This window comes from Meriones unguiculatus, chromosome 3 (genome assembly GCF_030254825.1).
Source record: "Meriones unguiculatus strain TT.TT164.6M chromosome 3, Bangor_MerUng_6.1, whole genome shotgun sequence".
Taxonomy (NCBI): Eukaryota; Metazoa; Chordata; class Mammalia; order Rodentia; family Muridae; genus Meriones; species Meriones unguiculatus.
The window spans coordinates 141,698,533-141,714,781 of record NC_083351.1 but is presented as its reverse complement, the minus strand read 5'-3'; the positions used below and the strand labels follow the sequence as shown (position 1 = coordinate 141,714,781).

Sequence of the window (16,249 nt, the reverse complement as noted above, 5' to 3'; positions counted from 1 at the left end):
ACGATGGCACAGCTGTTAAGAGCACTAGCTGCTCTTCTAGAGGATCTGGGTTCAATTTTCAGTACCCACATAGCCCCTTATAGCAGTCTGGAACTCCAGTTCCAGGGGAACTGACTGGCACCTTTAGATATACATGCAGGCAAAACAGCAATGCACAAAGAATAAAAATAAATAAATCTTTTAAAAAAGAGAGGGTTACTGAATCAAAAGGATTTCAGTTTCAATTTTACCCATCGCTCTTTTTGTAATTGACTGGGTCAAATTTACAATCCTCCTGCCTCCACAGAGCAAGGCTCCAGCTGCTTTATGAAAATTATATGGGTCGATTTTCATCTTTACCCATGATACATATTTCATCCTGCTTCCACAGTTCTAACAGTACAGAGCTGGCAAACTTTGTTTTTGCCAGACTGATGTTTATCCTTCGTTTTGTATTTTTTTTTTTTTAGGAATTTACCTTGATGAATTTAATTTTTCCCCAATTTTGATTTCCCTTCAGTGGTTTTTGCCATGTAGAAATAATTACCATTACCAGTCAGCCCTATTAATATTTGTGTGTTTTGTTTCCTGACTTAGACAAGGAAGCCTAGGCCTTACCCAGGAATGCGTTTTAACAAACGTTTGTGTGATGTTAAGGTGGAAACTATGGCTAGACTTTCTTCCATCTTCTTTTTTATTCTCTGATTGTCTGACTTTGAGTTGAATTTTGAAATTAAAAAATAAATCTGTAGCCAAGTGAGGTAGCTCTTAGTTACACACTTGCGTGGTGGGCATAAATAAATAAACAGATAAGTAAATCATAGTCTATGCTGTGATTGCAGGACAGGTGTTACTGGTTGGCCTGGTACTTTCTGAGTTTTCTCTTACCTGTTGTATTGACTCTGTTTTTTGTCCGATTGGGAAATGATCACAGAGCTTTGGCTCTAAGTTTCATATGATGCAGGGATCAAGGCATGCTCTGTCCTCTTTCCCTTAACTGCTGCATGCCCTGCTGTCATGCCACCATGCCTTTCTCTCTTTATGAGCAAAGTGCCACTTAAATTTTTTTTTAAGGAAGAAGATGTGACATGTTGATACTGGCTTCGATTTTTATATGCAGGCAATATGCAATGCATATGGTTTTAAGCATTTTTACTTTTAGCATAGTTCGTATTTTTAAATATTGGGACCTTCTTTTTTTAGATGTTTCTATAAGATTGGGGAGTCTAGCAATGATGACTCGGTACCTCATTCATCCTAACCGAGCTACCTTGTTGGAGTTGCTGTGGTTTCTTTCCCCTGGTGTTGGTGAGGAAGCCATTTGGTGGAAGGAAGTTCTTAACATTTTACATTGTGGAAGTCTTCCTTAGGGAAGGCAGAGTGGAATCTCTCTCTGTGGATGTGTTTCAGCTGCACATCTAAAGTTATTTAAATACTTTTGAAAGTTGGATCAATAATAGCAACTGGGATTTGTGAACTGAGTGAGTTTTTGGTAAGAGTAAGACATTTTAAAATTTATAAAGGCTTTTATTTTGGGACTCTTGGAAAGAAAAAGTATTCATATTGCAAGATGTGACTGCATATTCCCTCATTTTTCAGCCTCCTCAAAAAATAAAAGTACAGCTCTGAAACAGGAGGAAATACATTTGATAGGGACATTTCATAAAATCACAAGTAATAGACTTTTAAATTTATTTTTATTCATTTATTCTTTGGAAAGGGGTGTGTGTGCCATGGCGTGCATATAGAGGTCAGAGGACAGACTGTAGAATTAATTAATTAATTAATTCTCCCCTTCCACCTGAGAGTCCCAGGGACCAAACTCGGGTCCTCAGGTTTGGCATCAAGTGCCTTTTCCCACTGGGCCATCTCATCAGTCCCAGTATAAAACTATTCTTAATAAGTGATGATTTTTATAGGATAAGTCATTTTATATGATAAGGTATTTAAAAGCTGTTGGATCCCCTTACTTAATACCAAACCAGTAACGCCAATGATACTGTCGAGAATCCTTAATTAAAACCTGCTAAGAAAGATGTTTAACGTAATTTTGATAATTCACAGGCCAAACACTGATACTTAAATAAAGGAAGCTGTGTAGTATTACAAACACTCATGAATTTTTCTTTATCGATTTTGGCGCAAACAGTGGTTAACTTTCTAGTCTGTGTTCCCCAAGGATCTCTTCTTTTCACGCTTGTGGTTTTAAAATGTGAAAGTGAGTTTTGGAACTTGACACTTTAGCACTGTCAAAACTCTGTAACTCAAAGTTAAGATTAAAACCTTTCAAATTATAATTAGTTATTTCTTGAAGATGTTTTTTTTTTTTTCCTCAGTAAATTCTGAAACCTTTGTCCAGAAAAAGAAAGTTCATATAGATATTTTCAAGGTCCACTTCAAAGATACTTTGAAGTATTTTGACATGTGTACTTAGATACTCCTTGGTTTTTTGTTTGATTTTCTTAAATGCATGGCCATGAGATTAATGATAGCTAGATTAGAAACTTAGTGCAGATTCTATTTATTTCAAGTAAAGTACGTAATTTATTTGTTGATATAAAAAGCCAGCCACAATACAGATCCCTTACCTATTCATGATTATTTTTCTTTCTGTATAGGACAATAACATATGCTCAGAAATCTTCTTTACACATATTTATAAATGTTGACAAATAGCAAACAGTTTATTGTTCTTATTTTTGTACTTCATACAATCATTTGTATTTGTCACTATACAAAGAGTTTTTACATAGCCAAAATAAAAACGTATTTTAATAACTTCATTAATACTTAGAATCTTTTTTTTTTAAACATGTTTTATGATAGTCATGAAATAAGTTATTTGAATGCATTGGGAGGAATCATTCACCATTGGTTAGGAGATGAGTAGGCTTATAGAAGTGAAGCAGCTTTGCTTTATTTTTTTCCCCGTAGGCAGAGCTCACAGTTTGGAGATGAAAAAACATTTAATGATCCATCACTGCTGGAAAATCTGCAGAACAACCATGTAAGTGGCATCAAAATAGCATCTGTGCCCTAAGAGATGAACACTGATGAGCAGTTCTCAGGTTTCCTCCATTTGCTTCTTTTTATTGTTACTTGTATGATCTTTTTTTTTTAGATTTATTTTATTTATGTGTTAATGCCTTAAATGCCTCCTGTGTCCAGAGACTTTTCCTTTCACTAGATTTGAAGAAATTTCTGCTGTGATTTTATTGAATCTATTTTAGGTACCCTTTTAAATGGAGAGGGGAGTTATGAATATTGTTAGAATAGACAACATTTAAATGTTATTAAAGCTAAAAAAAAATTGAAACATATATAAGGACAGGGTGGGGTGAAAAACTGAAGTAGGAACAAAATGGTTGTAGATATGAGATAGAACACAGTAGAATGGTGCAGAAACGGAATACCTTAACCTAGCTGGGCAAAATAAAACATGTAAAGTAAATAAATGCCAGTGAAGATTCTTTTTTAAAAGAGAAAAAAAAAAAAAAAAGACCTTAAACTAAAATGTAAGGTGTTATATCATCAGTCAAAATTTCTTCCTTGCGTATGGCGTCAGTTATGCCGCTCTTGTCCCTCAGGTGTCTCATTGATAGGATTTCATTCTGTTTGTAAGAGAGTGCCTGCCCACCTTTGGATATTTCGCCTGTCCAGACCGTAGTGGCCTCAGCACCCTGCCCAGCCCCTGTTTCTGTCATCACTGATGGCACACTGACCTGGAATGCAAGCCACCCCTCCCTGGTTTCCCCCGTCCCTCACAGAGTCTCCAGAGCTGGCCCCACCCTCATCACCACTCTGCCTTGAGCAACTTTTCCTTTCTTTCTCCAGAGGCCACAATGGCCTTCTTTTATTTTTTTTTTCAAATACTTCCATCTTTCTCCTTTGGGGCTTTATTAGTTACATGCCATTCTTCCCAGTGGAATTCTCTGTACCCAGTTCTTCATGAAGCTAAGATTTCTCCCATATATCTATCTCTAGATCCTGTCACCTCCCATGACATTTGCATATTCTCCTTACAGTCCTTAGCATGCTATAAATAAACAATGCTGTCACTTATGTGTGCCCTGTCTTCCCACAAGTCTAAGCATCATGTGGCTGGGACCAGACATGTTTTGTCCACTCTCTTAGACTAAGCAAGTTTTTCCCCCCATAACCTGATTTAACCTCTTCAGTTGGTTCACTTTATGAATGGAGGTTTTACGAACATAGACACACATTACTTTTCTTTAAGTTAACTCAAATGGCGCTTCACTTCAGAAGCCAGGCATCAAGATGTTTAACATTGGTATCTAGGTTCCTTTCTCATCAGATCTGAGATTCTGACAGAAAGGATTCACTCTTCATCCTCTTTCAAGCTCCAAGAGTTGGTAGTACTCAGAGATAGATAGATAGATAGATAGATAGATAGATAGATAGATAGATAATTATGTACTGGGTTAAGGTGGTCATTTTTAGAGAGAGGGAAGACATCATTACAAGGAGATACACACATCACCACCCTGCTCAAAGGTTCGATGCCTGAAATTTAAATCTGGCTAGAAATTACAGACAAATAGGTGAACGCTTCAGAACCTCTCTGCTGTCCACTAAGGACCAAATTCATCATCTTCTTCTACTATTTATATGTAAGAGCACAAAATCGTTTGAAATAAATGTTTACAGAATGAATGAGGAAGTACAAGGATAAATAAGTTGAGTTCTAACTAGCTTTTCTTCATAATAATACTGGCTGTTATCCCACGGCCCCAATGCTTCCCAGCTGTACTCTTAATAAATGGCCATGAAATAACATTACTGCCCTTAGTGTCAAATGTTTAAATAAAAAGGGATGAATGATGTGTTTATTCCTCACAGCCAACTGCACCTATCATCTGTGAGTTTCTCACAATGATGGCAGTCTGCCACACAGCTGTACCAGAGAGAGAAGGGGAGAAGATCATTTATCAGGCAGCATCGCCAGGTACAGAGGAAGCATCTATGGAATATTTTTTCTGGAGAAAATTGTTCTGAGATTTGGTTGTATGGATCTTAAATTTTCAATTTAATTTTAAAATGGAATATAACCAAACTGAGGTTTTAGATTTAAAAAAAAAAAAAAAATTGGTTCTTAACTAGAAACTTGGCTTTTAGGATATGTATGTGTATGTGTTTAAATACATTGCTTTGTATATGTGATTTTTTTCCTAAAATGAATTATATGGAAAATTGAGTAATTAAAGTGTACACATGGGAATAAAAGTATCTGTATCCATGTAATTCCTCCTCTTACAAATAAGAATAAAGTCTTACATAATGGAATTTACACACAGACAGGAAGGGGGAGGTTTATTTGTCTAAAGTATACTGCTGTGCATGGCTTTAGAACATAGCTTTGTTACTCTCTTTAGGAAGGGGCGCAGCACCTTTTCCGTATTCGCGTAGGTGAGAAAATCTTCTCACTTCATGGAATTCCATAAACTATTTATTATTAGTTATCAATGTTTTCCATTTAGGTTCGATTTTAGACTTACTTTCAAGATAAAATGAGGTTAAGTAATTGAAACTGTTAGAAAAAAATTACGTACTTTGTATATTCTAAACTATTGGTTATGACTTGTAAGGTACATCAGATTCCTAAACCAGAGTAAGAAATGGTGCTGCTGAGAGAGAGAGTCTGTCTGTCTGTCTGCCTTCTTATTCCTCTCAGCAGTGACAGGGCCTTGTGACACAGTGAGAAAAGCAGCTAGCATAAACTAAAGCCTCTGTCCAAATCCCCCGGCACTGGAGTTAACATCCAGCCTTTTAGCAGGGAAAGGATAAAAATTGAAAACTTCTGACCACTTTTTTGGAGCGAGGCATTCTCAAGTGTTCATCTGACAAAGGGCTCTTTTCTAGCTGCCCCTTTCGGGTGTGGATGTCTAAGCGTGAGACCCAGTGTCCAAGAACATGATGCCTAAGCTGCTCTTGTTCCCCTGGAGTCATCATATACAAAAAGAGATGGATTTCAGAGCATAGTGAAAGGTGCGCGACGTCGGCATCTTTTCCTTACGTTTGCACATGTTATATTTATCTGTCCTCTATTTCTTTCACCTGTTCTTCTGACACAGATGAGGGAGCGCTGGTCAGAGCAGCCAAGCAGCTGAATTTTGTCTTCACAGGAAGAACCCCTGACTCAGTCATCATAGATTCAGTAAGCTGCTTTCGTTTTAAGAGCTTTTTAAACCTATGTGATACATTCTCGTAGCTTTGAAAACAAAGGCAGTAAAGAAAAGACTATGGTGAAACTGGTGTTTCCCCGCCAGGGCCACCACCAGCCATCCTTTTGCCTAGTTCTTTAAATACTTAAGAAAATTGTGACTGATAATATGCTTGGTAGACGATATTGACTCTTCAAAACTAGACGTGTCTACTGACATTTTCTTCCACAAGTGCCGATTTATCTTCCTTGAGTATCTTCCCATTTGTTTCTTCTCTAGATTCCAACATTATTAAATTTTTAGTTATGTAAATACCCAGACGGCTGGCCGCAGTGAATAGGCCTTGTTATCTCAGCACATGGGAGGCAGGAGGATCTGGAATTCAGAACCAGCTTCAGCTACATAGTGGATTTGAAGCCAGCCTGGGCTACATAAGACCCTGTTTCAGAATAACTAACAACAAGAAAGTAGTTATTCAGAATCTGCTTTAAGTGGGCAGTTTTAAACAGTTATGTCACAGCAAGTGATATCCGAATGGCTACATGACAGACCATGACTAGTATTCAAGGAAACGCAAAACCATAATGAAGTACTATTATGCACCACTATGGAGGATAAAACTAAAAAAAAATATTCATAGAACCAAATGTTAGTGGATTTTTTAAGAGTTTTCTAATAAAGGAACGCATGCCTGGATACAGCACCTGTGCTCGGCTCTCAGTTACTCGGGACGAAAGGGAATTTTGTGTCCACCAAAGACAGAATGGACATCATCAGCAGAAGACGAACATGTTGTCATCCATCTGACAAGCTAAACAATGGAAAGGAATGAATTCTTGATTCTTTAGCAGTGCAGATGAAGCATAGACACCTCATGCTGAGGAGGTCCACAAAGGGAAGCATCCTCCGTCCGTCTGTATGCCACTGGAAATTTTGCAGAAGTGATTTATAAGGATAGAATTTGGAGCAGGCATTGTCTTGTAGCAGGGAGAAGATTGATTGGAAACAGAACACAGGAGTCTGTGGGTCAGGTGTTCAGCATCTTCAACAGGGTGGTGTTTACACAGGCAGTACCTTTATCAGGCTGCACCGTTTGCATTGTAGATCTCTGTTCTATCTAATGTAAATGATATCGTATTTTTTAAATTCTTATTATTGTTTCTATTACTCCTGTATATGTTATACTTGTTTTTTTTTCTTTAAACTATTTCTTTCCTAAGTCCAAATTATCTTTTTTTTTTAAAAAAAAAATCATTTTCCATTATTTTCTAGAGAGAAATTTTTGACTTTTTATTTTCATTTTCTTTCTCTGACTCCTTTAATCCATACCTTCTTAGTAACCTCAGGGCAGTCACAACAGGTAATCTTATCTGTTGGCAGTTCTGTCTCACAGCCTCCGTCTGGGCCTCAGTAGTTCTCAGGTCTGTTTCTATGACACTTGAAAGTCTTCTGACCCCTCTTCTATCTTTCACTATTCATTAACCTGAAACTTTAGTAAATCCTCTTCCATAATTCAGAAGGGGGAGGGGAAACCATGTTTGCATTGACATTTTACAATAAATTTTATGACCAGTGATTATTTCCAAGAAGCCTAAACTATTTCTGACTCTTTTATTCTGCAGCTGGGGCATGAAGAAAGATACGAATTGCTCAATGTCCTGGAGTTCACCAGGTAAAGACACCGGCTCTGTCATTTGTGTAGGGAAAATACATTTTCATCCATTTTTGGGTTTGCCTGTATATAGCTGGAATATATGCTTTACTTTTGTGTATTTAAGATACTAAGATCTTGCATGCAGTTTTGGTGTCCTGTCTGTAGATGTCATGCACAGGTTTCTTCACAGTGTGGCACTACATGGCTTCTGATGGCAGTTCAAAAGTCTCCCTGGAATCACAGATGCCCTTAGAACCAAGAGTCCCATGGCTGGTTTGTTACCTAGCATTCTGATATAATAGTAAATGCCTGAGATAATCAACTTCTAAAGATAAGTTGTTGTCATTTTGACACATTTTGAGGTTGCACCCCGAAATGATCAGTGCGCTTTGCTATTTTGGACCTGCAGTGGGGTAGGAACAGAGGAGAGAGGAAATGTTCACCTCATGCTTTGATGGTCCTACAACGGGGTCTTCAAAGATTGCATTGGTACTCAAGAGACACTTCAAAAATAAGAAACCAGGAAGTGGTTTTATAGCCCCCCTTCCCAAGTATAGCCCCAATGACCTAAAGACCTCCCACCTTTCAATCTCCTAATAGCACCTCTCTGGGAATCAGTCCTCCCACACACGGGCTTTGGGGGGGGAGATTTCAGCTCCAAACAATAGACTTGAGAGACCCCAAAACATAGATCTACTGAGAGGCAGTGAGATTATGTGGGCTGAAATTAATAAGAGTTAGGAAGCCACCATTATAATTGTATTTTCCTTTTGTCCACTTGTCTCTGTGAAGTGAGAGTTACTGTATCGTAGGAAGAAACAGGAAGCAGAGTGAGTGTTCTTTGTGAAAGGGAAATAATGTCGGCTGTGCTAATTCATTTCCTCCTCACTGTGGCAAGATGCCAGAAGTTGCCTGTAACAACATAAAGAAAGAGAGGTTTCTTTTGGCTCCTGTTTCCAAAGGAAACAATCCATACAAGGTTCTTGGAGCTCAATCTGTGGTGGCAACTTCTTGTGTCATGTCTCGTTAAATCTCCATGAGTCCAGGAACAGAGCCAGAAGAAGGTCAAGCCATAACCCTGGAGGCCTCTCCCCCAGTAACACCTTTCAGCCTAGTAGGCCTCATCTCCTAAAGTTTTCAGGACTCCTTAAATAGCTCGACCAAGGGGGACCAAGCATCACATATAAGGCTTAGGGGGAACTTTTTATATTATGGCTAGAACAGGGGCCTTCAGTTAGACCACTTCTACTCAGACTTATACTATGCATTATTGCCCAGCCAACCATGTTCCTCAGACAAATGGGTCTTACTGCACGTTCTCTAAAGATTATGTGTTATCTCTCAAAGGACACTTCAGAAACTAAAAGCCCATGAGAAAGCAATGCTTTGTTTGAGCAAAAGAAATACACACCTGTTTCCTTGAGCTTTCTGCTGCATAAGCAAATTTGAACACTGCCTGGGAGAGACAGTTCTTTTTGTATGCTAACTTTGGTTCAGTTGCTGTCTTGATCTGAAGTGACCACATGACCAAATAACCCTGTCTGTTCAGATATTGAACACTATCCTTGACCTATATGTTCCAGACGACTCAGCGGAAGGAGCGGGAAGCTGAGTTACGTAGAACAGAGCACTTCTGCATACATCACTCATCTCTGTCTTCATGATAAAGTGTTTTCCCAGCCCTGTTTGTGTTATAGGTGATATAAGCAGCATATAAATTAGTACATAGATATGGTTTTGGACACTCTACTTATGGAAAGTGCCATGGAGAAAAATAAATCAAAAATAGGACTTTGATTCTACAGTGGGGATGGGTTTAAGAGTAGGACTATGACTATCACGCTTTCAAATAGTTTCTGTGAAGGTGTTAGCAGTTGGGTCTGGATAACAGCGGTGAGACTGAAGAAAAGTTGATGGGCTTTTTGCTTTTTACTTCCTATTTGAGGAAGCTCAGTGGAAGTTTGCTGTAAATTTCTATAAATTGGATGGGTGGGGTGGGTACAAAGAGCAGGGAGGGAAGGGCTAGGATCCTAGCACAGACAGCTGAGTATGGAGAAATTCCCCATACATAGATGGCAGACATGGGACTAGGAGCAGATGTGGTGGCTGAAATGGAAACACTAAGTTTTAGACGTCTGTAAGACAGAAAGATAAAGTATCCAGGAAGAAGTTAGATATAAGAACCTGAAACGTGAGGCCAAAGCCATCACTGAAATACCCATGTGTTAGTCACTGGTCTACCAATGATACCAAAAGATTCAAAGTCAAGAGGATCCTCTGAAGATAAAATATAGATCAAGGGGAAAGTGGAGGGCAGATGCCTCAGCCTTAAGTAATTCTGTTAAGGATTGATTACAAAGTAAGAATTAGTATGTAATTCTAGCTATTTTAGAGACAGAAGCAAGAGGATTACAACTTCAGTGCTTCCCTGGACTGCAGACTAAGTTAAGGCCAGCTCTGACCACTTCCTAAGAACCTGTCTTGAAATACAAAATGGGCTGCGGGGTTTACTTCAGTGGTAGGACACTGATCTAGCAGGAGCAGCTATTTCAGGAGAGGTAGGAGGGGGAAATCAATTTAAGTCTTTATTGTTAAAGACACAGAGGATCAAAGTTGGCTGGTAAGCAGCCCCAAGCTGAGAGAAATCTCCAAAAGAATGGTTAGAGAATTCAGAGATAGCTGCCAAGTTTGGAAAAATCTGTTGAGTAGTCACTGGGATGTTGGGAAGATGGGATTGGCCAGGCGGTGAGTGGAGCCTGTGTAGAGTGTCAGAGGGGCATGTGGCTTACATGAGTGGGGTGGGCTCTTGGCTAGGTTAGGTTTTGGATAAGCGTGATCTATATAGAAGGAAAAGGGAGCAGATTCTCAGGAGAGCTGTGCCTTTGGTCTGAAGCTGCTGAGAAAGTGAGGTGGGTGAGATTAACATTCATGTGAAAGGAAGGGCTCCGATAAAAGCAGAAATATTTCTCCCTTGTGCCAAGAAAAAAACTACGAAAGAGGAAGCACACATAGCCACACATGGAGGCTGAAAACCGTGAGGGAGGGGTTCAAGGTGACTCTCTGAAATTTAGAGTCTAGAGCAAGAATGAAGCACGGAGGACTTGGAGAGTGAAGAATGCATGCTGAGGCCTTGCAGGGTGAGGAGGGTGGCTTCACAGAGGAATGAAAGGTGTAGGAGGTCAGGGTGGAGCATCCCTTCCATTATTCATCTCTGGCTCAGAGACTTCTTTGCAATGGCCATTTGACGCTGATGGACCTCAAAAGAGGGTTCTCAGGTGTTTCACCAGGAGGAGTAAATTGATGAGTTGGGGACCATTAAATCAGCACTGGACTGAGAACAGCATGAATCAGGGACTGAGTTGACATGTGTAGGACAGACAAGTTTGCTCTGTCCATAAAGTACAGTTCTTCCACTCCGGCTTAGGTTCTGCTTCCCCATACTCTGAAAATATCCGATGGAAAATTCTAAAAGTAGACAATTCATAAGTTCCAAATACCTTTTACTAAGGTATATTGTTGTAATTGTTCTTGTAGCCCCTGTTGTTAACTGCTTACTGTATCTAACAAATTAAACACTCTCATGTGGATATGTGAACAGGAAAATGTGTTATTAGGTTGATACTATCCCCAACTTTGGCATCTGCTGGGGGTGTTGAACTGTACCCCTCTCAGTAAAAGGGGTGTTGCAGTTATTAAAAACAATAACGAATGCTTATATTGTTTCTTAAAATACTAATATTTGCTTTTATCTGCGGTTATATATTTAAAATTATCATTTCTTTGTTTTTAAGTTTTTAAACATACCATATAACTCATCGATACTAGCTCAAATAATTTTCAAAAATTAACATATTAAACAGTGCTACTCTAGTGGGTATTAACTCTTACCAGAATCTGGGGAGCTGTTTGGTTTTTTTTTCCCTTTAAGACAGTAAATGTAACCCTCCAAGGCTCCCAGATGTACACTCGGGAGATAATTTGATTATAGGGAAGACTATGGCTCATAATTTGGTCGGATTAATTTTTTCACTGCAAGCATTAAAATATGTGAAGCACAACAAAAACATGCCTGTGCAGATCCGCATTATGATGACCCATTACGGAAAACCTCTTTTTTTTCAGCGCTAGGAAAAGAATGTCGGTGGTGGTCCGCACTCCATCGGGGAAGTTACGGCTTTACTGCAAAGGAGCTGTAAGTTTGGTTTTTTTTTATTTTTTGCCTTTTACAGTTTTGATTTATGATGGTTTATAATGTACGTGTTCGGCATCCTGCTATGGAAATGTAACACAGATGTTTAACATGAAGCTGATGACATCCACTTTTGCTCGTGTTTTATAGTAACAGCATTCAGCCTCTTCTGGTGAAATGTGGGACTCCTTCTGGGTAAAGTTGGTGCATTGAAAAGTCTGGCACGGGGTACTTTTGTAATTCAATTTTTAATACATGATATTTGAGGTTTCTGTTATATTAGCTATGTTAGCAGATGACTAAATACAGAAAATATTTTAAATTATATTAGAATATAATCATGCACTCCAGTTTTAATCTACTTGCCTAAAGACCATAGAAATGGGGAGAGGGCTGGCTCACTATTGTTGCTGTAATTCCTCACTTGGTATTGCTTGTTTGCCTTGCTTTAAATATTACAGGATTGCTAGTAACTGGTTATCTTCACTGTTGAGTAGATTATATTGGCAGAAATAATATCGTGTATTCCAGCTGAATTTTCCTAGTTCAAACATGTTTACACTCATGGAAAAAACTGAGAGCCCCACCGACCAGGGCCATTCTTTGCTAAGACCAGGCAGGATTCTCCTCCTGGGGTGCCCTTTCCCTGGTAAGCCCTTTGTACATTTTTCGGCTTGGAATTTCACAGTTTTAAGTGGACCCGGTAACTGTGCTCTGTTCCATGGAACCTGGGAGACTAAACTTAAGAAAGCCAACCCTTTTGTTTAAATTCCTCTTGAGAAAGTTATGTGCCTTGGTTTTAAGACATCAAAACACAATTTCTGAATGCCGCTGGTTTTAGAGCACTTTGGTCGAATCATTTCATGATGTCTCCTAAGTTTGGTTATCCAGTTTCTTTGAGTTTTGTGTTTCCATTGATTAGACCCCTAACAGGTATTCATCATGAATGTTTTATCGCCAGGCTTTGAGCTGGATTTTAGAGGTGTGATGAAAAGACCGAAGTCGTGTCAAGAGCTTAAGCCTGGCTAAGTGCATAAAAAAGATGATTAGGTTGTGGTGCTGAGTCACATGGTACAGATCTTCCATGTTCCTATGGCAACGTGAACACTAAGATCTCCTGCTCCACTGATTGACATCTGTCTGCTTTACAACACCCAAATCACACCCTTCCTTTTTAAAAGTCTCAACAGTCTACCTCTAAACTTTCATTTGAGGTTTTAAAGCATCAGACACAAAATTAAAAAAAAAAAAAAAAAAACATTGCATTTTTTTTTTAAATCACAGAGATTGTCTGCACATATCAACTTCTGGGTTGTATTGTTTCTCCCTCTGAAACAGGCTTAAGTAATAAAAAGGCATAAATATGTAATTCAGCAAGGGACAGTTGAGAGCTGTAGTTTGTAGTTTGATGTGGAGCAGCTTCTTAACATGGACCAGGCAAAGGGTTTGTATGACTTGGGTTTGCATGATGGGTTGAGTTTGGTTTGCCTTCATCCCTGTGCTCAAGAGCATGGACTTTCTTCCATGATATTCGGGAAGGTGATTTGAGGGCTGCGAACATATGCAGGCAGAGGTTCCGATTGAACCTTATCAGCTCTTTCAGGCGAGGGCTGCTGGGAATGGATGGAGACAGGCACAGGGCAGACCAGGGAGGAAGATTTAGGACCTGGTAATTGATGTTTGCAGGTGCTGAGGGAAAGGATTATCCAGGATCATCTGGGGATTTCTACTTGGCTTGCTGAATGGACTAACACCACTTACCAAGATAGAGAGCCGAGAGCTACACAGGGGCTATCAGGTGTGGAAGCCTGGACTTCCCAGGGAGAGAAATTGGAGTAAAATTATCTGGAAAAATGACTGTTCAGAGTACCTGCTCCTCTCCCAGAGAACATAAGCTTGGTCCCTAGCACCCACCCAGTTGCAGAGGAACCACATCCTCTTCCAGCCTCCAGGGGCGCCTGTACCCCACCATATGCATTCATGCAGACACATCAAAAAAAGACCAGTTCTCTCCATGTTCTCTGGTTGCATATAGTTCTTTGTGTGTGGCTGGGGCCCACGCGATTTTGCTCTTCAGTGTTTAGCTTTTCCTGTCATTCCTAGGAGGCATTATCTCACACAGACTTTCTTCTCCTCTGGCTCTTGCTGTCTATCTTAACCACCTCTTCCATAATATTCCCCGAGCCTTCAGTAGAGGTGTTGTGTTGTGATCGTATCTGCTGGGCTGGGCTCCTCATGGTCAGTTGAGTTCCACATTCTGACCAGTTGTAGTTTTCTGCACTGGCCTCTGTTTGCTGCAAAGAGAGGTTTCCTTAATGTGAGGTGAGAGCTGTGCTTCACTGTTTGTATAAGGGCGAGCTGAATGCAATTAGGAGCTGTGGCAGTAGTATGTCTCCTCCGAGATCCATAACATCGGTAGTGCCAGGTAGTTGGCTAGGTTTCTAGTACCAGGCATGATTTCCCTCCTATTGAGCTGGCCTTAAGTCCAATTAGAGAAGTCAGGTGCAAGCCAGCTCCCCTACTCTGAGGCCAAGACCAAAGTACTAAGCTTTCCAGTCATGCAAAGGAGCTGAGGAAAGTGCATGCCAACCCCTGCTAAGACTATAAAACCATGAGGTTGGCATGCATGCAAGAAACTACGGAGCCATAGTTATATGTAGAAATCTCACACCGGAGGAGCCAGTGAACACCATACCCAGAGAAACATGGATTCACTCCAGATTAGACCATCTGTGGAGACGACATATACCTCAGGATGTTTGGAATCTCGGCATGATAAATAAAGAAACTGCAGCTATTTTCATTCAAAAAATAAATTTGGGAGGGGATCTGACACACATGCAAGATTAATTAGCTATCTTAAGCAATTTTTAAAATCAATAAATGAAGTAAATTCTAGACTAGACACAGTTGATGGGGGAATAAAGTTAGTAAATTAGAAGACAGTACTGAAAAGGCCATATAACATACAGTATAAAGGAATAGTGACTGGGTTGGCGTGTTATTTATATTTCCTGCTTCTTAAGTGTTTCTCTAAGGAAGATAGCTTGTTCTGTTAATTTTTAAGTTTAAAAATGAAAGCATGTACAGTTTACAGTTTATATCTGCAATAGTAGCCATATAGAGGAAAGTGCCATTTCCTCAAATAAAACATTAGTTTATTCAAGAAGTTTACTCTAAACCACAGCGAGACTTGAGAAACTTGACTAACATACTTGATCCTACACAAACCTTAAAGTGACTGAAAATTTCAAGGTAGGTGTCTCTTAAAATTCTGTGCTATGTCCAAGCAGGCCATATCTAAAATTAGCTGCTTTTAGCAGTTCTACACCATATCAGAGGCAAAGTTTAGCTAATTCTGAATGGCGCCTATAGCAGAATATATTTGTGTATATTTAAATATGAGCATGTCATGCGCTGGTGAGATAGTTCAGTGGATAAAGGGCTTTACCCAAACCCTTGGACCTGAGTTTAACCCCTGGGGCCTGTGTGGTTGAAGGACAGAACCCACTCCTGTAAGTTGTTCCCTGGTCACACTCAGCTGGCACAATAATTACATCAATTCTCCCTCCCCTTTCCTCCTTCCAAAAGCTCGCGTATACCTCTCCTTGCTCTCTTTCAAATTTGTGGCCTTTTTTTTTCATTAATTGTTATTATACATATATGTGCATGCATACACACACACACACACAGCTATAACTTGTTCAGTCTATGTCACGTTACTTAAATGTATTTAGTCACTGTTCTGTTGCTGTGAAGAGACACAGTGACCAAGGCAGCTCTTAGAAATCATTTAGTTGGGGCCATGCTTATGGTTGCAGAGGTTTAATCCATTATCAGCCTGGTGACGAGTATGGTGTCAGGCAGGCAGACACTGGAGCAGTAGCTGAAAGCTACATCCTGCTCTGTAGGCAGAAGGAAAGATCAAGCCTGGGCCCACTGTGGACTTTAGAAACCTCAAAACCCGCTCCTAGTGACACACTTTCTCTCCAACAAGGCCATGCCTTCTAATCCTTCTACTCCCTTCAGACAGTTCTACTCCCTTGTGACTAAGCATTCAAATACATGAGTGTATGGAAGCCATTCTTGTTCAAATAATTATGGTGTTTTCAGTACTGGACATTTGGTTCCTTAGATCTACCTCAGCCCTCCTCTAACAACTCCAACAACTACACACAATTTTTTTTAATACATTTTAAATGTGGGCCAGGGAGATATCGCAATAAGTGAAATGCTTGGCATGCA

The 16,249-nt window shown here is 39.6% G+C and overlaps 1 protein-coding gene across 4 annotated transcripts in view; it reads left to right on the top strand.

The window, feature by feature from the left end:
- Nucleotides 1–16,249, top strand: part of Atp8a1 (ATPase phospholipid transporting 8A1) — a 215,914-nt gene that overhangs the window by 91,316 nt on the left and 108,349 nt on the right. For all 4 annotated transcript variants that reach the window (XM_021654950.2, XM_021654952.2, XM_021654951.2 and 1 more), the window contains 5 exons: nt 2,914–2,986; nt 4,840–4,945; nt 6,072–6,154; nt 7,784–7,833; nt 11,938–12,007. In XM_021654950.2, the coding sequence (XP_021510625.1) occupies nt 2,914–2,986; nt 4,840–4,945; nt 6,072–6,154; nt 7,784–7,833; nt 11,938–12,007 (382 nt within the window). The remainder of the gene's footprint in view (nt 1–2,913; nt 2,987–4,839; nt 4,946–6,071; nt 6,155–7,783; nt 7,834–11,937; nt 12,008–16,249) is intronic.